General features: G+C 40.2%; 1 protein-coding gene across 1 annotated transcript; it reads left to right on the top strand.

Annotated features, from left to right (window-relative positions):
* Positions 1–5,379: 5,379 nt before the first annotated feature.
* Positions 5,380–21,472, top strand: pip5k1ba (phosphatidylinositol-4-phosphate 5-kinase, type I, beta a). The gene is made up of 14 exons (XM_030742316.1): positions 5,380–5,477; positions 5,552–5,768; positions 8,149–8,279; positions 9,050–9,167; positions 9,265–9,417; positions 10,680–10,976; positions 14,699–14,883; positions 15,242–15,322; positions 16,274–16,322; positions 16,408–16,492; positions 16,583–16,717; positions 16,803–16,893; positions 17,773–17,869; positions 20,696–21,472. The coding sequence occupies exons 2-14, from the start codon at positions 5,697–5,699 to the stop codon at positions 20,696–20,698; spliced, it is 1,497 nt and encodes a 498-aa protein (XP_030598176.1). The 5' UTR covers positions 5,380–5,477; positions 5,552–5,696; the 3' UTR covers positions 20,699–21,472.
* The last annotated feature ends 323 nt before the right edge of the window (positions 21,473–21,795 follow it).

Genomic DNA, 21,795 nt, shown 5'->3' with positions numbered 1-21,795 from the left:
ATAATAGTAGCCACACATTTACAGGATGTTAATGCACAATATTTGGTTATTTGTTTCTATTTCCTTTAAAATGCCCCCCACCCCCCCGACTGTGTGATATGTTAAATTAGGAACCACTGAAACTATAAAGTCACTACATACTTCGACCAGCTGAAACACTAAAGGAGGAAGTGGGTGTTTTTGACTTGGTGTTCCCTGGAACCCATACACAGCATAAAAGATATACATAGCCTCCGTGAAGTCATGGAGTCAAGTCTAAAAAGCCTCAGTGTTGTCCTTTCACAACCAGGACTCTGAGCACAGCCCGTTCAGTAGCATGAAGAACCACCTTCAGCAGCAAAAACTAATTAACATAATTATTTCCTGTGCAACTCACATCACTGTATGAGAGAAATTTTGACCCACTCTTCTTCATGTTGATTCAGCTTATTGAGGTTTGCAGGCATCCGTTTATCCACAGCTCTATTAAAGGCCCTGCCAAAGCATTTCAGCCAGGCTGAGGTCTGGACCACTGAAACACTGATTCTTTTCTGTTGTAGATTTGCTGCGGTGCTTGGGATCATCGTCCTATTGCACGATCCAGTTTTGGCCAGTCTTTACCTCATATTTGACTCTAGAATATTTTGAGGATTTCATGGTCAACTCAATGGCTGCAAGGTGCCCAGGTGCTGTGGCTGCAAAACAAATCACCACCCTTCCACCGCCGTGCTTCATACTTGGTATGAGGTGTTTGTGCTGATATGCTGCGTTTGGTTTTCACCAAATGCAACGCTGTGCATTGTGGCCAAACATCTCCACTTTAGTCTCATCTGTCCAGTGATTAGTTCATCTAGTCTATTTGCTCTTGTCTACCTGTTACAATGTTTCCATATTCACCTTTCAGAACAGTTATAAAACTGTGCTGAATCTACCTCTGTGTTTACCCAGATTTAAGACCTAAGCCCTTCTAGCTTCTGATTAGTTTCAATAACAAGGGGCTCAAAATGTAAGCTGTGGTGGTGTTGATGAAGTGGGACAGGGGTAAAGGTGCTACTAAGAAGTCCATCCTGTTGTTTCTTTTAGGTAAAAGAGAACGACTTCCACAGAATGACTCCTCGCCATCTAAATACCGATGTTTGCATTTTCAAAACAATGATCAGGCCGCTCAGTGGGTCAGAGTGAATTTGTGGTTAAAATTAGGCAGAATTCGAGTCTTTACACAAGCCTGAAAAAGCGACTTATGGCATTCATTTTTCAACCTGATTTAGAGGCTATGATCAGACTTTTCCAAGAAAACAACATCCATTTATAAAAATAAAAAGTTTTCATGTGTTTGAAGTTCTCGAGGAAGAGAGGGGATGGCTTTACTGACAAGAGAGAGGAAACAAAGGCGGAGAGAGCGGGTCACCTAGATGGAAATCAGACTGTGGACACTGTGGTTTCAGATGCTGCAGTTGCAGAATAAGCGCAGTAAAAAGGTTCTGGGTTCATATCTGCTGGATGGAGCCTTCCTGTGTGGAGTTTACATCTCCTTGTTCCTCCTGAAGTGTCTCAAATACTGTACGTGATCCTTAAGTACAGCTCTTCATCCTTGTGGCATGTCATTTCCTGTCAGATAATGTCTGACCTATTTAAAAATTTCCCATCTTAATAAAATCCCCTACTAAGCTGTTATATTATAACTACAACACATGCATCACTCAGCATCTGCGAGTTAGTTTTATGCCATCACTGTAACGTTATTTCTGCGACCAAACTCATGGTTAAAAGTTGTAGAAAAAAAAACTGCCATGCATGATATTTATTTTCAAGAGTTTTTCCCACACTGATATTTTAGCAACTTGCACTTTTAAACTTTTAACAACTGCAGCTCACTGTGAGTCATGTATGTGCTGGGAAATAATACAACAAGTAGGCGGAGTGACAGAGAGAGGGAGAGAAACAGAGGAAGTGGTGAGGATGCTCTACAGTTGCTGCAGCACTTTGCTCCTCATTTCACCACAGTCAGCCAAGGAGTTTATATCACACATATTGACCACTTTCATCACAGCATCATGCCTGTCAAGGTGAGTGAGAATCTCTTCTTCTGTCACCTTTGTGATTAAGGGGGCCACATCTTAATCTGTGTCACCTTAGCTGTGTGTATGTCATTGTTTCAGCCCATGAGGGCCATTCGTGCCCCTCTTTAGAGGGAAGGCATGCCGACGATGGTATCGCAAGAGGAAATCAGCTCCACTTCCTTTCAGTCAGAGAAAAATAAGCTGTATAGTAAGCTGGAGAGGGTTGCCATCGTTTACATGCATGCAAAAGAGCTGCCGTGTGCGTGCTGCGTGAGGAGGGTCCAGATTTAAATATTCACCCGAACTCACGGAGTTAAAAACAGGTCTTCATTGAAAGCAGCCGGCTGAAAGTAAGGAGCATTAGCTCAGGAGTCCTGCTGTGAAAACTGCATTCATAGAGAGGATTAACGTTCAGTTCCTGTTGAAGCTGTTCTGATGAGGTGTTCGTCGATCTGTGCGGTGAGTTTGGAGCATGTTGACTGTGTAGTTGAAGTTTGTTGCATTATTATGGAATTTGTTTCTCATTTCCAGTCTGGACTACATTAAAATGAGGGACTGTGGGCTTCTATGAGCAATACATCTCAATACTTAAAGATCCATCTGGATTCAAGCAAGCACGTCATATTCAGTTATACAGTATAGTGATTTTCACAGACAAGAGCCAGAGAGCGCTTTATAACCCAATACATAGCATATAATGAAGGAATTAAAAGCAACACAACTTTTTTAAACAAGACAAAAATGTGCAAACATTAAAAGAACAATGGAAAGAAGAGAAATTAAATGAATACAACAACAAAAAAATAAAAAAAGCAAGCGCACACTCAATAAAACTGGAGTTAAAGCAAGAGCTCAGAAACCAAGTTCTACAGAACTGCTTAACACATCTTCAACCAAAATGACACAACTCACCTGGGTCACCACACTGACATCACCCTCTGTTTTGTAAGCTCCCATTATTGAGGTTTTTGGTAGTCATCATCGTTAAACGGGAGGACAGAAGGTGGATCTGATGGAGGATGCTGCGTACAGCATTTTTTTTCAGTTCAATCCATCTTTATTTATATGTGGCCAAATCACAAAAACAGTCACCTCAAGGTGCTTTATGTCACAAGTTAAAGACTCTAATCCTCAACAATCGGACGATCCCCTAAGAACAAACATTTGGCAACAGTGGCGAGGAAGAACTCCCTCAACACGAAGAGCTCTGCCAGGATCAGTTGGGGGAAAACGAAGACAATGTTTGGAAATTGTGGAGACCACAAGGCTGTCTCCAGTGGGATTTTAAAAAATGATGGGGCCAGGACTTCCAGGGAACCAGTGAAAAGAAGACAACATGGAAGAATATGATCTCTCTTTCTAGCCTCTGTTTTTTTATATGAGCCTGATAATGAGGAACTACAACGGTCCAGCCTGGAAGTAACAAATACATGAACTAGTTTTTCAGCATCATCAGTAGTGGTTTATTGCAGAGTAGCCCAGTTTACTCTAAACAAGACCACAATTTACAAAATGAGCATAAGAACTGTGTGTGTCAGATCCTTGAAAAAAAGCAGATTTTGTTGTCACGACCCCCCAAACAGACAGATGCATTCTCCTCGAGTCAGACCGCAAACCCACATCCTGAAACAGCGCTTAAATTAGACGGGGGCTTGTCTGTCAGGATGGATTTTTCAAATTTGCTCATGACACAAGATGATGTGACTAGAAAAAAAGTAACTTCTCTTTCCAAATACTAAAAAAAATTGGTGCAAGTGCAAACTGAACTGTACTTGCAGCTGATGCTTTTATATGTACCTATCAGCTCCTATCTGTGTGGACCTGAGTCCACACAGATGAGTCGCTTGTTTAGTTAATGATTAAATGTGTCGAACGTATTTTTGATATAATGTTATTACAGTTGCATAATGTTTTAATTTCCAATGCTGTTAATGTGCAGGTTTCATTTTTCAGTTGTTTTCTGGATAAAGAACTTTGAGGTTTGAGCGCTTTTGTATGTTGATATTCTGTTTATAGACATGCACATGAAAACACATGATGTTGAACATAATTTAATTATAAACCTCGCTGAAATTTCTTCTCTGCTAATCACATAATATTTTCACCAGGTTAAAACTAACACTTCATAATACAGCCCCAACTTTCCACATCATATATCAAAGTAATTTTCAGCACCCACAGATATTTGCCAGTCACTAATGATGCTTAGAATTTAGGTTAGAGTACAAGAAGAGAGTTCCTTAAGAATATTTTAAATAAAGGCAGGGTTCAGTTTAACCAATGGCACAACAGTTTAGGGCAAGTCAGTTGGACAGCTGGTGAAGGTCACCTGTGAACTAAACTGGCTGAAATGGACCCTCACTAACTAAATAAAAGTCCTTCAAGATGCCACCTGGTATATATATATATATATATATATATATATATATATATATATATATATATATATATATATATATATGTATATATATATATATAGGTATATATATATATATATATATATATATATATATATATATATATATATATATATATATATATATATATATATATATATATACCTATATATATATATATATATTTTTTTTTTTTTTTTTTTTTTTAGCTGTTCCCATCCACCAGTGGTCAGTTTTGCACAGTGACAGCTGAACCAAATCAAAAAGAAGCCAAAACAAAATCAGTCTTTATTCAGATAAACTTGCAGATCTTTAAATTTTGGCAGATGTCTTTGTTGCAAACTCACAGCAGCCGCTCAGTCTCTTTCTAGCAGCGATGCCTGCAGGAGTGATTCTAAAGAGGGGTACAGGGTCTGTTGTGCTGTGTTTACTATAAAGTTTTGTATTTAGGGAATAAAACATAAATCTACTATTAGCAAGTATTTTTGGTGGTATTTGAGGGGAAAGGAAAGCTCATTTTTAACCACTTCTCACACTGTTAATTACACTGTATTATCAGGGGCATGGGCTGTATTATAAAGTATCCCCTCTTCCCATTTTACATTAATTACCCTTAGCTGGGTGGGCTATATTTTTTTGTAATTTTAGAAGAATTAAATAGTAAATATATTTGGGAAATTACATTATCAGCTGCAGGTCATGCTATGGAAATGAACAAGTCGTGGTTTATACAGTATATGGCTTCATTTTGCTAATCAGTGAGCCCTTTTTTGGAAGCTGATGGTCACATAATCAAGAAAAACCACTGTGTACTGTTATAAAACTGTGGGGATTTCACGTGTAATGCTTCCCAATCCTTCTTAATTGGGATCAGGGGTTGTTGTGAAGCATTCTGGAGTTAAAAGACTAACGCACACCAAAAGGTCCTCAGAATCCACAAGTACCCCAGACAGAAAGTTTATTGCAAGCCTCAGACCTGCTGCAATTCATGGGAAAGACCATTTAACTAGACCTACAGTGTAGTGCAGTTTTTCACTGGCAGGTGTGCACTTTGCATTGACATTCATGCAAATCCAACACACTGTGTAACTCCTCTTTTCTTTACCTAATGCACAGGAGCGGCATACCTGGAAAATGCACTTTCTGTAAATTGCTGCACCTGTCCATTCTTCACTGAGGGGAAAAAAGGAACTCGGGCAGAATCAAAGTTGGAGGAAGGACAGCCGAGCTTCCCTCTAATCAACTTCTCTCTGTCCAAAAGATGTCAGCATCCCCCGCCAGCACTCTAGGAAGAGGAACCAAAACCTCTAAAGTGTCAAAGGATCATAAAAAGGTAAGTGGATGTCATCATTTTTTAAGCAAGCCATGGAAAGATCTGATAGTTACTCCTACTGGAAGTCACTGCTGATGTCAAAACAAATGTCTGCAGTCAAACAGAACACTGAAACCGAAAGTAGTTTCTCAGAAGTGATCAGCAGCCTTTGAAGCTGGTATGTAATGGGGGGTTTAAATGTGAAGCGAATTTTATCTGATTATTTTCTTTACTGTTTTTTTTGGGGGGGGGGAGGGGGGGGGGGGGGTAGTTCTAATTTAAAGTTTCAAGCACCCTCAGGTCATAAAAATAAAAAAAAAATGCAAAGACAATCATGTAAAATTTTGATTTAAGTAAAGCAGCTCCATTTTTCCTCATCAGCTGTTATGTAACAAAGCTCACGGTGACTGAGCTGATTGGTTTCACTTTCTGGCTAACAGGAAAAATCCCTAAATAAGTTTTGAAGTGAAATGAATGCTTTTATTTTACTTGTAAGTTTAATTTTACATGTATTAAGGCTTTCATTTAGTACTTCAGGCTTCACTGAACATGTCAGGAGCCTGTTCCAGACTTAAGGTTTAATTTAATGATTCTCTGATGTAAATGATTATAATTGTTTTACCCACACTATACTGTAAACAAGTACTGGATGACTTACTATGAAATTCTATGAATTTCTGTTGCCCAAAGGCACCTTCTTAAGTACCTTTCATGCACATTTCCTGTGCTGGAACTTCCTAAATACCAGAATACACTGCAGCATTTATCTGAAAGCAGCAGTGTGCCCATAACACAAACTCACAGAGCAGCCAGTGTCACTCATTTAAGGAAAAATCCACATTAAAAACCAACAAGCATGACTTTCACAAACATTTCCACATATTCTCACATCTATACACTGAGAACTTTCCAGAATTAAGAATACTGACCAATAAAGACTGTAGGCATAATCATAACTACACACAATTGTGAATTTAGCACAATCTTCTTATTCAAGACTGTGCTTTAGCCCAGGTGGTGTAAAAAAATGGCAACAGCACCCAACGATGTTACCCACTGCTTTAGGTTTCTCCAGATATGAGGCCTCAGTGTTTCAGCATTTTTGGCCACGGGGGTTTGTAGCACTAAGCGGTTATATTTGAACGAGACTGTGAAGTGCTAACTTTTCAGCTAACGTTGGAAAGGTGCATTCATAAACTGTATGGTGCAGCCAAAGGCAGGATTTTTTTTTATTTTACCAGGAAAATCCCATTGAGATTTAAAATGTCCTTTACAAAGGAGTCCCGGCCAAGACAGGACTCCCTTGGAGGAAGTGTAAAAGATGGATGCAGCTTCTAGGCCTGAAAAATGAAGTTCCTTAAACCCTCATTCTTTTAAAAATAACCACATGCAGTCGGAAAGAAGACTTCTGGTCCTGTTGAGGTCCTGCTGATAAGTGACTGCTGACCATGTGACGTATTTGGATGTGTGACAAACATGGTGACATTGTAGGATCAACTGAATAAGGATTTGGTCACATAAGCCTAGAGGCCAGTTCGTGACTATCTGGTAACCAGGAAAAAATATGTATTTCCTGACTGGTGGGTTAAAAAAAAACACTACATGCAACTGACTTGATCACTGGCAGATTGCCACAGTTGCCCGTAGTTTGCATGGAAGACACCGACTTGTCTAGAAATATTCATCAGCTGTGAGCAGAAATGGAGACTGTTTGCCTTTGAAGAAAAAGTTGGGCCTGATTAGCCATGTTCATCTTTGTGCAGGTGCAACACACAAGCACACATCTTTAATAATAAGGCGAAGTAACAGACTAATAAAATACCAGGATTTTACTCACTAAAACTAAAGTACAAACTTCTTGGACAGCCCACAGAGCAGTGTAAACACAGTGAAGAGGTCTATTTCAGAACTGTTAGCAGTGTCCAGGTGAATGACCCCCTTAGAGTTGTTATAAAGGGGGAAACTATCCATGGAGGGTAAATTTTTTTTTTTTTTTTTTTATCAGGCGCAGGCTTCATTTTGTAGCCCAAGAGTTTGCAGGCTTCCTACATCATAAAGCATCAGTTTGCTGTCCTCTTTAGCCATTAGCACGATATCTAAGAATGATATGAATAAGACCGTCAATGCAGCTATGGTGTCAGCCACAGTGAGGCTGCACTACAAGCACAGTGCTAACATGCTCACAGTTACAATGCAAACAGAAGGAGCCAAAATGATGATGTCATGCTAACAAGTATTTATTATTAATACTAGGGATTAAAATTCTTTCAGAGAGGAACTTGCTAATGCTACTGCTAATCCAGCCTTGAGGTATTTTTGGACTGGACCAATGATAAACTGTTAGACAAAGGAAAGAAAGAACACGTGTGCCATGGAGATCTAATTCTAATATGTTTGGTAGCCTACAGCAGCTGCACTCAAAGGAGCCATTCAGCTGGGCATCGGTTATGCTGTAGGAAACCTCAGCTCGAAACCAGACAGAGATGTTCTCATGCAGGACTTCTCTGTGGTGGAGAGCGTCTTCCTGCCCAGGTACACACTCATTTGCACTGCATTGCTTCCAGGTAACGACCAGTGCACATGCACGTGGATTTAAGAGCGATAAACATGCAAAACACATTAATCTAAAGTTAAAAAAATATGCATTTTTTACACTTATCTGAGACCTCAGTGATGTCAAGGGATTTAATTTTATCTCTACATCTATAGGAAGTGAAAAAGTAGGCTACTTTTTCAGTTCCATGTTTTTCTAAAATATATAATTCATTGGCCACAGAAATTTTGAGGGAGGTTAGAGTAATCTTTAAATCCCAGATTGGCCTCATTACATAGCACATCAAATCATGATCCAAGTGCCGAGTCTAACCCCAAAATTTAAAATGGTGCCATCTAAGTAAGTGTGCATTTACTCAGTTTTTTCCAGCCTGCCAAAGATATAAGTAGCCTGCATTTGATCAACAAGTAAACAGAAACAAATGATTTCCAAATTCCAATATCAGATTGAGTTATTCAAACCCACACAGTGGCCACCATTGATGTTCACAAAAGAAGGAAGTTACCTTTAGAAGTGGGAAAACAATCACTTGTGGGTTGGTGGAAACCGCACGTTCTAGCAACCGCGTTATTTCTCAGCACACATTTAGCACGCTGTTGTTGTAGGAAAATAATACTTCAGCTGTTTCTTTCCAGTAGCGCATGGTGCGTGTTTTCAGCCAATTTTAATAGTTCCACCTGTGCATTTCTCGTGTCAGGCCTATAAGTTGCAAATAACTAGACTGATAAACATTTTGCATGTGTTCCAGTGAGGGCAGCAACCTGACGCCGGCACATCACTTCCCAGACTTCCGGCTTAAAACATATGCCCCTCTGGCTTTTCGCTACTTCAGAGAGCTCTTTGGCATCAAACCAGACGACTATCTGGTGAGCGCGGAGCCTCAAATTTACATTCTGATTCTGGTGTAACTTTCCTCTGCAAAGGTTTGTTAACCGTAGACTGTTGCTTCATTTTAAATTTCAGTACTCCATATGCAAGGAGCCTCTGATAGAGCTGTCCAACCCTGGCGCCAGCAGTTCCTGGTTTTACCTCACCAGCGACGATGAGTTCATCATCAAGACGGTGCAGCCTAAAGAGGCCGAGTTCCTGCAGAAGCTGCTTCCTGGTTACTACATGGTGAGCTATAAAACAAAGAAGTCTAACTGCATTTACATGCAAAGACAGATACCAACAAATGTCTGTACTACCGAAAGCTGAGAAGGTGGTACTAAAGGCAAAAAAAATCTAAATTTCATTAATTTATTCTGGCCAGACTGGTGAAATTGAAATTCATCGACTTTCTGCAGAATATTTTATGTGTAAGTGCAACTTTTTACTTTTAGACATTCAGCAGTTAACAACATGACATTAGTTTAGCAGCACAGACCTTTAGACTGGCAATGCTTTTCAAAGATTAACACCAAAACACTACAGCAGTTTCCATTGTCATTTTTACTTGGATTACTTTATTGGTAAAGATACTCAGGATGCAAATGGAATACACCATCATCACCTACATCAACACATCCCTCCACATAAGAGCTCCTTTTACACTTTGCTTAAAGTAAAAGAGCTAAAAAGTGGCCATACTGCATCTTCAAAGTCTTTCTAGAAGAAAGTATAGCAATTCAATCTAGGACCAAATCCCAGCTGTTATTTTGAAGCCCCAATCAGGAAAAGAGGCATAACTTTTATTTCTTGGTGGTTTCCTTCCAGAATAAGGTTCAAAAAGTTTTTTTCCTCCAAGTTACACTCCTGCTATGCACACAATTTCACAGTATTACCTCAGTTTCAACAGTTGTCTCAAGGCACTTTATATAATAATGTAAAGACCCAGTAATATTACAGAAAGAACCCTATGATATGACAAATCAATTGGTGACAGTGGTGAGGAAGAACTCCTGTTTAACAGGAAGAAACATCCAGCAAAACCAGGTTCAGGGAGCAGCAGCCTTGACCACAAACAACAACAACAACACAAATTAATGGCCACTAAAGTTAATCCGGTTGTGGAATATACGCACAAAAGAGGTAAAGGTGAAGAAATGATCAGTGCATATGAAGCCCTGCAGCAATCTGAGCTTATAACATCATAATTAATGGATGGTTCGGGGTCATGTGATCCAGCCCTAATGATAAGCTTTGTTAAAAAGGAAAGTTTGAAATCTAAATATAAAGCAGGTGTCAGTCTCCAGAATGGGAGTTGGTTTCACAGGAGAACCGACCGGCTCCTGAACCAGTTAACCACTTTTTTTGGACAGGTTCTTAGTTGAAAGTTGGAGTTTCAGTGTTTGACCTTTTACTTGGACTTAAAGTGATTCAATCACACCGCTTTAATCAGAGATACTTTCTTCTTCTTCCTCTCTGTTTATCACCAAAAAAAATCTTTGTTATTGTAGAACCTTAATCAGAACCCGAGGACATTGCTGCCCAAGTTCTACGGCCTTTACTGCATCCAGTGTGGAGGCGTCACCATTCGAGCGGTGGTCATGAACAATGTGCTGCCTCGAGCCATGAAGATGCACTACAAGTACGACCTGAAGGGATCCTCATACAAACGCCGTGCCTCACGCAAAGAGCGTGTCAAGTCCTCGCCCACGTTCAAAGACCTGGACTTCCAGGAGATGCATGAGGGCCTGGTCTTTGACCCAGACACATATAATGCCTTGATGAAGACCCTGCAGAGGGATTGTCGGGTATGTTTACCTAAAAATGTTTTATCCATTAGCAGCCATGAAACTTTTGCTGGTTAGGTTCATGCACCTGGAGTGGCAGTGGGTTGGTAATCTGTAGTCCTGAGGGTCATGCACATTGTAGTTTTGCACTGTCACAAGAGGGCATCATCAAAAATATGTGGGCTACATCTGCTGGTGTCTGTGCTCTTCTTGGTCCTTTAGCTTAGCATCTCCAAAGAGAAGGAGACGTGCTGTAATGAGGAGAAGCCGAGTGACTAAAAACAGTGGAAACTGCCCGATGCAGCCACTGTTTGTGCTTCTCGTGCCTGCTGTTTTAATCTTTGATATTTTTGTTTGTGCTTCTCGCTCTTCCTCCCCTGTTGTTCCTGTTCCTGATCAAGATCAAATAATCAACATCCTACCTACACATAACATCTCTGATACAGTGAGAACAGCCTGTTTTCACACATGAACTCTCAATGATGTCGGGAGAACCTGGTCGGTTGTCCTTCCTCGCATGTAGCGCACAATGAGAGATGGTTTGTCTGACATTCTCAAAGCTGAAAATACTCTGTGTGATTTAGCCATGGTGGCCACAGGACACCTGCTGTCCACTGACTAGCTGTGAATTCAACATTTTGTGAATTTGCTGTGTAGAGGTCATTTAAAATGTGCTGCAGTTGGATTAGGATGTGTTCCTGCTCTTAAGGTTGGCGTGGTACTCTGAATATCTTTCCATCCATCCATCCATTTTCTTCCACTTATCCGGGGCCGGGTCGCAGGGGCAGCAGCCTAAGCAGAGACGCTCAGACCTCCCTCCCCCCAGCCACCTCCACCAGCTAATCCGAGGGGACCCCAAGGCGTTCCCAGGCCAGCCGAGATATATAATCTCTTCAGCGTGTCCTGGGTCTGCATATCTTTCGATGCTGCTTAATCACCAGGAGTGAGATGGTTAAAAGTGTTCACCAAATGCAAATTCTGAACATTTTCTTATACTCGGCAAAAGGAAGTGGTCCCAAAAAAATCAGAATTTTTCCACAGTTCTGGAATAATTGGCCATGGACAAAACTTTTCCAGAAAAAATATCTTAGTTGTTGCATTCAGCCATCGATCACAGCACAGTTCCCAAATTTTAACAGCATCATTCAGGCCAGCACGTTGAGCTGTGCCCCTCTTTGTTATGCCTTTAGCTGTGTTGACGATCACATTAGTGCGTGCCTGTTATTTCATTAGTGAGAAACAATAGCGGTCACTTGATGAAGGATTAGCGCGCAGCGGAGCGAAACACCTGACTCATGATCAGGTGGAGCAGCTGGACGCCAAAGCCCAAACTGGGCGTAATACGCTCTTACGGGGCTGCTGTATATGACCTCGCGTTAGGTAACACAGTGCATATTAAGGGCGTCTTTGTTTATAGAAGGTACTTCATGACATCAGTGTTTGGTCAGAGGGATTGAGGCTTATGCTGTCCTGTATTTCTGGCTTATAGATCCAGGTTTAACCTGTTTAGCTGGGACTTTCTCCAAAGTAAAAGCTTTTATTTGTTTTTTTTTTTTATTTTTCTTTTAAGAAAACTGAACTGTAGATGATTCTTAGATGGGACTTTGTTTTATTATATTAAAAACCTCTGGGTAAAAGAGATGCACAAATATGAAAAAGGTGATATAATCTCCAAAATGATGTCTCAGGAAGTTCTCTTTTACCCTACCCTGCATTACATGGAGGCTACAGATTGTGCATAATCCAGTGGCAGGTTGATCCTGCAGCCTTTAACCAAACAAGAAGGTCTAGCATCAGTTTTTGCCTCCTGGTTTCCTAGATTCTGGATCACAGAATACAACAAGTGTGTCATTTACATGATCTTATAATCTTTTTATTTTTGTGGTTAAAACATTGAAATGAGTACAAAATGTAATCTACAAATAGATGCTTCTCTTTTCTCTTTCTCTTGCCTATTTTGAGTTTATAGCGTGATATATTTTAAAATATGAAAATTAAGTCCTCTAAATATAGTGCTGGTCAGTGGAAATAGACAGTGACATTCAGAAGATGTGCAGGCTGATAAGAAGCTATTTACAGTGACTGTCATCAAGTTGTTGTTGTGATCTTTTGAGATTAAGATTTTTTACTGGAATTGCCAAATGCCCAAAGCGACGATGGAAACGGCTCAGCCAATGATTTGGGTTAACTCCTTTTTGCATAAAAATGACTGACAGCTCTTATTTTAGTATGTAATACGGATAAAGGAAATTGTGTAGGTGATAAACACCAACAGAGAAATAAATGGCAAAACTGGCATCATTGTCAAATTAGTCACTAAAATAGCTGATCGCGTGACAGATAAATGCATATTTGCACACTGTGCCTCATTCTTGCAGCCCTGTGGTGCCTGATAATGTCAGTATATCAAGTAGATATCATTTATAACCTTCACCTACATGTTAGCCGATGAATACCTTCCATCCATCCATCCATTCCGCTTATCCTGTTCAGGGTTGCGGGAGGGCTGGAGCCTATCCCAGGGTACACCCTGTACAGGTCGGCAGCCTGTCGCAGGGCCACCACAGAGACACAGACAGCATTCACACTCACACCTATTTAGACACACAATTTAGAATTTCCAATTAACCTAACCCCACTAAGTGCATGTATTTGGACAGTGGGAGGAAACCGGAGTACCCGGAGGAAACCCACGCAGACACGAGGAGAACATGCAAACTCCACACAGAGAGCCAAGGTGGAATCGAACCCAGGCCTTCTAGATGGTATTCTAACTGTGAGGCAGCAGTGCTAATGACCGTGCCACCGTGCTGCCCCCGATGAATACCAATAAGCCCAAAGTACAGCTGTAACTGAAGGGTTTAGGTCTAAGTTAGGTCTAAGTAGCAAACAAATTAAAGTATTGACATTTTTTTTTTTGGTAGATTACGCGACAGAGGATCACCTGATCATTCTGAGGGATAAATTAATGTTTATTTGGTCAAATATTTCAGAGTAAATCTCATTGGCTGGATTAACGGCTGGCAAAAAAAAAAAAAAAAAGTCCTGTTGGGCTCCTGCTGTGGTCATTTACTAAAATGGCTCTTTATTTAGGAAGACACACCTATAAGCACAGAATAGCTGATGCTGGAAGGTCTGCCTTCACTGATTTTTTGTTTTTTTTTGTTTTTTAAATGAAGGGTAATGGACTGTTTTTATTAGCTGTGTTTCTTTTTATAATAGAAATCTTTAATGGCCCACCTGCAGTGCATCCAAGGTCCACCAGAGGGCTGCAGCCCACACTGGCTTAAAGCACAGACGGTATAAAAGATGGATGTGGGAACTGTGATACTACCCACTAGTTTCTGGACTAGAATTTTAAAGCCTAAGCATGTTTTTTTAATACTGCAAAGTTGGACATTTTACCCTGGGAGTCTGTGGAGGCTGAGTAGAGAAGCTGCAATTGTTTTTAGGCACTTCATTTTTCAGCCCTGGAGGTTTCTTGGTGGTAGACTCACTGAGATAAACTCAGATAGACTCGCTGTGAACCAGTGGACTCGGGGGAACTCGATGCCCCAGTTTCAGACTTGGTAGCCACTAGCACATCTAACATTTAAATATTTAAAATATTGTGACAGTGAAGGTTAAATATTTCAGTGCTGACAAACTAACTGAGGGGAGGGAAACATTAATCATGAGTATGAAATGCTCAAAGGGGGTTTCTTAAAATTGGTTCCCTAAGTTTCCTTTTGGTCTCCTATCAGGTCCTGGAGAGCTTTAAGATCATGGACTACAGCCTCCTGCTGGGGATTCATGTTCTGAATAGGAAGCCGCTGAGCAGAGGAAGCAGATGTGACAGCAGGAAGGGACAGAAAGTCCTTTACTCCACCGCCCTCGAGTCGATCCAGGGGAACGTCAAGGACCCAGAGCCGGTAGCAGATGATGACACGTAAGCAAACAATTTGGACTGTGCAGGGCATGAGATGGAGGAAAATACAGTTTTAATATCTCAGTTCACAACCTGGTTTCATTTTTACAGTTATTTTTGGCTTAAAGGAACTATCACCAGATATCTTTTATCCTGATCTTGTTGGTAAAGTTTGCACACAGTCAGATCCAATAATAATAACTGGATGTTTCATAGTAAAAACTCTTAAATTCTCTTATTTTTCTAGTGGCTTCTTATACAAATTTCTTTTATTTAAACCAAACTGCTCACTGAGATGATCTTAAATGTGGAAAATTCAGACATTCAACAGTAGGATTTTATTTAAAAAAAACATTAAAAAATCATCTTTTTCTCACAGACTGGGTGGAATTCCTGCCAAACATAAAGATGAGAATCTGCTCATCTTCTTAGGAATCATCGACATTCTTCAGTCATACAGGTGAGCTCACGGCATCATCAAACATTCCAGTGAAGCAGTCGGGAGCATGGACGACATGTAAAAGAAAATCCTGCATCTCTCTAAACTACTCTGCAAAAAGAAGCCAGTCTGTAAAAAGGTCTATGGGAAAATGACCCTCACCTTCTCTGAGCTAAAGAAGTGACTTCCTGATGACTTTATGGTCTCAATTGCTGCTTTCAAGTCTTGTGAATCACTCAGATGATGACCTGTTCTTTCTGCATATTACTGTCCCCAATAGTCAAAAAAAAGGATACATGCATGGTTCACCTCATTATTAACAGGTTGCTTTATTAACAGTCAGATCAACCTTCTGGTGTTTTTGGAAATTTGTTTAAAAAATAGTTTAAAACCTTCCAAATTAACTAAAACTATCAACAGAATGTGATGAAACAACCACTATGACTTTTAGTTGAAAGCATTTATGTATTGTGTTGAAAAGATATCGGCCCTTGTACTTTTGTGTAATACCACTTTGTACCACAAGATGGTGCAGTCAGCATAACCTTTATTTATCCAGGCGAGTCCTTACGAGCGCAGTCTCCTGTATAACGGGAAAGTGCAAATTCGCTTGAGGAAAACAGACGTCGCATATGTGAATATTGCTGGAAAACCACTGCCCCCTGGTGGTGAAAGGTTTAGTTATTTTTTCAGAGCTTAAAAGGTGTCTTTAAACATCAAAGTGCCTCTGGAGAAAATGCACAGCCTGAGGCTTTCCAGCACGACCTTGTTAACCAATAGGTAGAGTCATGGTGGCTACGTCCATCTTTTAAATACAGTCTATAGTCAAGAGCAAGCATAAATATTTACACAGGTGGTTAAAAACAAGAGAATCGTTTACAATCCAGTCAATAATCTGTCAAAAAAAAGTGTTGAATACGTGAAGAATGTTATTGAATTTTCTTGATTTTAATTTTTTTAAACAATTTTCAGGTTCGTTAAGAAGGTGGAACACTCCTGGAAGGCTCTTGTACATGATGGGGTCTGTAACACCTCTTACTTACCCGCAGGTTGTTTTATCCTTTATGTGTGAAGCTCCTCATGTGTGTGCTTTCTTTTCACTTCAGGACACGGTGTCAGTGCACAGGCCCAGTTTTTATGCAGACAGATTTCTGAAGTTCATGGGCACGACTGTTTTCAAAAAGAGCCATCGTAAGTCACGCCGCCACCATGACCTGCCCTCCATTCTGTTCCCTGCATAAACGTGGCTTTGGTTTTACACTCTTTTTCTGTGCATTTAAGCTTTAAGAGGAGCGTCTTCAAAGAGGAAGAAAAATTCCATCCAAGCAAAGTCGGCCTCTCAGGAGTTTCTGTCACCACTGAAAGAGAAGAAGGAGCAGAAGAAGGCCCAAAGCATGGAAAACCTAGATGGAAATTGTGAGACCCCCCTTTGTTTGTTTGTATGTTTTCCTATTAGAGGATTTGCCTGACATGTTCACTGATGACGTGTTGGTTTTTTCAGTTTACAGTTCCTCAACTCAGCCAGATCTTCTTCGCGGGTCTGCAGATTCTTTGGAATTCACCCGAAAAGATGAAGAAGGCTTTGTAAACAGGTACTTTGCATGTGCATGTGTATCAAATTCCAGTTTTCAATTAGAGAAGTCTATATTTTGATGTGGACATTGTTTGGACTGCACAATTTGAAGCCTTGAGGTTAGGGATTTGGCCGCCGTCATGTTGTATTTTTGGAGCTGACACTTGGTCTGCGAGCTGCATTCATTAACCCTATGGCTGCCATGCAATGACACACATATCTGCATATTAATGCTACATAACAGACTAATAAAATGCTTAAACTTCGCTCACTAAAATCTCAAGCACTAAACCGAGTGAGTAAAAAAACCCTGTACAGATATTGTGAAGGAAGAAACTAGTGACAGAGGACATAAGTGTTCCTGTACTAGGCTGTAAACATGATTTCTGCACAGCATGTTAAAGATCCGCAGTTTGAGACCAGAAGAAGATACAACTCTCCTGGAGGGTTGCTGCAGGAAGGGCATCCAGTGGAAAAAGCTTTAGTTTTTTAAACGGCCATCAATTGGCCATTAGAGGAATGGTGCTGCAGTTCATTTTGAGCTCCGGAGTTTGCTTCCTGTGGCTTCCTGTGGGCTTAACCATACCAACAGTTTGTGCTTTTTTCCGGTAACACTGCTACTGATGAGACATTCCAGCTAACTGTGTTTTTACTATTGTAACTAAAGCTGTATCTGTCTTTTGACATGTCTTTTGAATGATTAGTGATAGTGATCAACAAAGATGGCAGTCGCTGGTAATTTTCAAATAATACTCTTTCTCTAACTATCAGGTTTGTCGTGAGTAAATGTCACACTTAAGCCAATTTGTGAATTGTCTCGAAATCGGAGCTTAAAGCAGACATTAATGGAGCTCACGCACACCTTTACAAAACATGAAATTGTATTTTTATGTTCCAGTGAAGACAGACGAGCCTCCAGTTCAACGATCGCTCTGGACGATCCTCTGCCGTCCATCAGCAGAAGCCAGTCTGACTCTGAACTGGATGTCTACTTGGTATGCCCTGTTGTTTCAATTGCACAGTCTTAATGGGCTGTGTAATTCCATATTTAGCTGTTTCTGTGGCCTGAAACCACTGAAATGTCTGGATTGTCCCATTCATATCAGCATCTACTATTCAGTCATAAACAGAATGTAACACAGAGTATGTAGACATCTAGTGGTCATGCCAAGAAGTGACTGTAAACGCTCCAGTAAGAAATGCAGCATTTTGTGCGTAAATCCAACCAAGTGGCTCATGAAAAACAGTTTGTGTATAAAAGTGCCAAACATTTCAACATATTCTCACATTCAATTCAGTTCAGTTTTATTTATATAGCACCAAATCACAACAAACAGTCGCCTCAAGGCGCTTTATATTGTAAGATAAAGACCCTACAATAATTACAGAGAAAACCCAACAGTCAAAACGACCCCCTGTGAGCAGCACTTGGCGACAGTGGGAAGGAAAAACTCCCTTTTAACAGGAAGAAACCTCCAGCAGAACCAGGCTCAGGGACGGGCAGCCATACAGTGATGAAATAACACTGAACATTAATGACTGCAATAAGGATTATAATTAGCACGTCTCTTTTAAGACTGTGCTTTACTGAGGACTGTAAAAGCTGGCGCCACTCACACCCACTGCATTTTGGTTGCAGGCATGTTGATTTTTTGGAGCCAGAAGTGACCATATTTGGACAGCTGCTTGGAGTGCTAAGTAATCGGCTACCAAGCATACCCTCATCTATAGATTGCATAGGTCCAATGCACAGTCGTATATATCTGCTAAGTAACTGAATGATAAAATAGAACTTCACTCATTAAACTCGAAGCGCAACCTAACTGGATAATTCGTCCTTCACAGGAACTTCTATTTGTCACAGTTTTTGGCGTTCATAAAAGCTAAAGAAACGTCACATAAAAAATACAAACTTGTATTTTTTTTGTCACAATTGAATGCGAATAGGCTCCACCCCACCCCCGCCACCATGAACAGGATAAGCAGAAGAGAATGGATGGATAGTGTTACTACAATGGTGGCAGGGTAGGGGGTGGAGGGTATACTGTCCCAGCATGGCCAGGGGCCTGTTTGAACGCTGTAGAAAGCGTAGCGTGGCTGCTCATGTCGGGTAAACATTATTTGTTTGTTTATTGTGTAGTTTGAAATCATGGTTCATCTCTCAGCCTCATCCTGTTTGGCTTCAAGTCTGATTTTATTCCCTTTTTGGAGCTGCTTCCAGACCTGAAGAGGAAAGATGAAAAGATGGTCATAATAACAATAATAACAATAATAATAATTATTAGTAGTAGTACCATTGCCACTAAATAAGAAAAATGAATTAAAAGGTTTGGAATAATTGTAAGTATGTATGCGAGTGTAGAGATAGTTATACTGATAGTAACAATGATGTCAATATATAATAATATTAATTATATAATAACAGTGGTAAACAGAAAAAAATGAACAATTAATAAAAGAAAAACAAAACAATAATAAGAATAATATTAATAGTTATCATCATCAACATTATTGATCCCATGAGTATGAGTATTGGTAGATAGGTGTGTAAGAACCAAAGGCAGACTGCAGGTTATGGATCTATGAGTAACTCTTTCCATTGTGTAACATGTATGTTGTTTTTTGATTTTCAGTTCATCAGTATAGCATTACCACCTTATTAGGAGTAAAATTATTAAATAGCCATAGTTCATAAAAAAAAAAGGTTCCCTCATACTTTGTTGTTCTGCTTTATTTGGGAACATTGTGCACAGTGAACTCAGGGGTCACTGGGTGTCGCTGCATTTTCAGCCTCACACAGTCTCACCCAGGCGACCCAGCTGGACTTGATCAGTCGTCCATAAAGCGTAAGCAGCAAATTACCCATTCTAGTAGTTTGTATTGATCCTCTGATCATGAACAGAAGACGTGGAGGTTCTCAGGTTTGCCTCTGCTGAAGGCGCCCCATAACCAGACTACAATCATGTAGTGTCTCATGAGCATAACAAACTAAGACATTACTATCTAATACATGCTTACATCTTCCCGCTTAACACTCACATGCAATTTATCTCATCTTCTTGGAACTTTCTTCTTTGGTGGCGGCAGCCCCGGGGTTCTGAAGCCCCCTCTGACGTCCACCCTGTATGACTCAGCTGAGTCCAGCTCCCTCCTCTCTGCCCCTTGGTCCTTGTGTCAGCCTAAGAAACCTTCATTTATTCTTTTTTTTTTCTACAGCACTTCTCTTACATAACCACAAAATCCTCATTCAGGCTTATACGAAGCCGTTCTCCAGTCTACATTAAGCGGTCCCGCTCAGGCTCTGTGGGAAGCCCGCAGACGTCTGAGTTAATCTGATCTCAAAGCCTCAGAGAAAACACAGTGGGACTCAGAAACACTGAAAATATTGTAGGTAAAAAAGGAAATCTGGGCCATGAACTTATCTGTCTCCTCAAGTAAAATTAAGTGAAATAAATGTTTTGGCTTGGACGGATGATAAGCGTGTTCCCAGATGTTACCCCTAACCTCCTAAAAAAAAAGAAAGAGGCCTGAGTTTAAAGACTTCTTTGCTGTGGGAATGCAGGAAAGAGTCTGCACTCAAAACATCAGTTCAAGCATGACAGAAATAAATGCAGCATGACAGATTATTCTCTTTGATAGACAATCTCATCTTCTATGGCAAAAACCTGCTGCCTGAAGGGTTGAATAAAATAAAAAAGTGCTCATCTTTTTTTGATTCATTACACCCAACAAGACCGCACAGATGCGTAACAAATAAATAACCCCGCCTGTTGACCTTTATCACCTGAAGGTAAATAAAATCTTCTCTTCTTGATTTCTAGTGAGGAGAAACAGGTTAATGGCTCCTTTCCAACCACCTGCACTTGTGAACTTTGACAGTCCCACAACATGAAGACGTCAGGACTTCAGAACAGCACAAACATGATACAAACTACAAGAAGTAACTTGTTCTTCTCAGTTTCTCCACTGTGAGCATCACTGTGTTCCTCATGAAAGCCTAATGCAATCACTCCAGAAAAAAAACAGGTCCCATGTTTCAGGCTTAAGGAGATATATGAATCTCAGGAAAAAAAAAATCTGCTCTGTTTTTCTGAATTTATTACCTACACCATGAAAGTGGGGATCTTCTCCCCAGTTGCATGGAGTAGAGCCTGGTTTCTGCTGCTACTCTCTTAGAAAAAGGTTTGTGGATGATTTTTGATGCTAGATTTGGATCTAAAAGAAACTCAAACTGAATAATTGATTTTCCCTCCTATATCCTATATTTGGTACAAGGCAGAAAGCTGCTTATGTATGGATTGCCATAAATCAATAACATAAGCAGCTTCCTGTCTATTTTATCTTTGTTTCTGCACTTTTATTATATTATTTTGTTGATATTAATTAAGATTGCCAATTATTCATTAAGATTATTACAAGCAAAGAAAACATACAGTACGAGTCAAAAGTTTGGGAAGACTTGAGGGTGTTTCTGATTAACTGAGACAAGTTTGATGATGATATGATCAAGGTGCTTTATATTGAAAAATAAAGACTCTACAATAGAGCGATAAAGCCCAACAATCAAAACAACCCATCATGAGCAAGCACTTGGTGACAGTGGGAAGGAAAAACTCCAGTTTAACAGGAAGAAACTTCCAGCAGAACCAGGCTCAGGGAGGGGCAGTCATCTGCTGTGACCGGTTGGGGGTGAGGGGGAGGGAGACAGACATTTTTTTTTTTATATTTGTACTGAACCAATAAGATTCGTAGCAGAACATCAGTGATCAGTGTCTTTAAAGGTGCATTTGTGGCTCAGTTTATCTCTCAGTGGGCTGATGATGATTTATCCCAAAACAGTTATTTAATAGCAAAGTAAGCTGGGATCAAAATAAACATATTTGATGTATAACAAAGAAATCTGAGCTAACTGAAGGTCACT

The sequence above is a fragment of the Archocentrus centrarchus genome, chromosome 12 (assembly GCF_007364275.1).
Source record: "Archocentrus centrarchus isolate MPI-CPG fArcCen1 chromosome 12, fArcCen1, whole genome shotgun sequence".
Lineage (NCBI taxonomy): Eukaryota > Metazoa > Chordata > Actinopteri > Cichliformes > Cichlidae > Archocentrus > Archocentrus centrarchus.
This window is presented reverse-complemented; position numbering and strand designations above follow the sequence as displayed.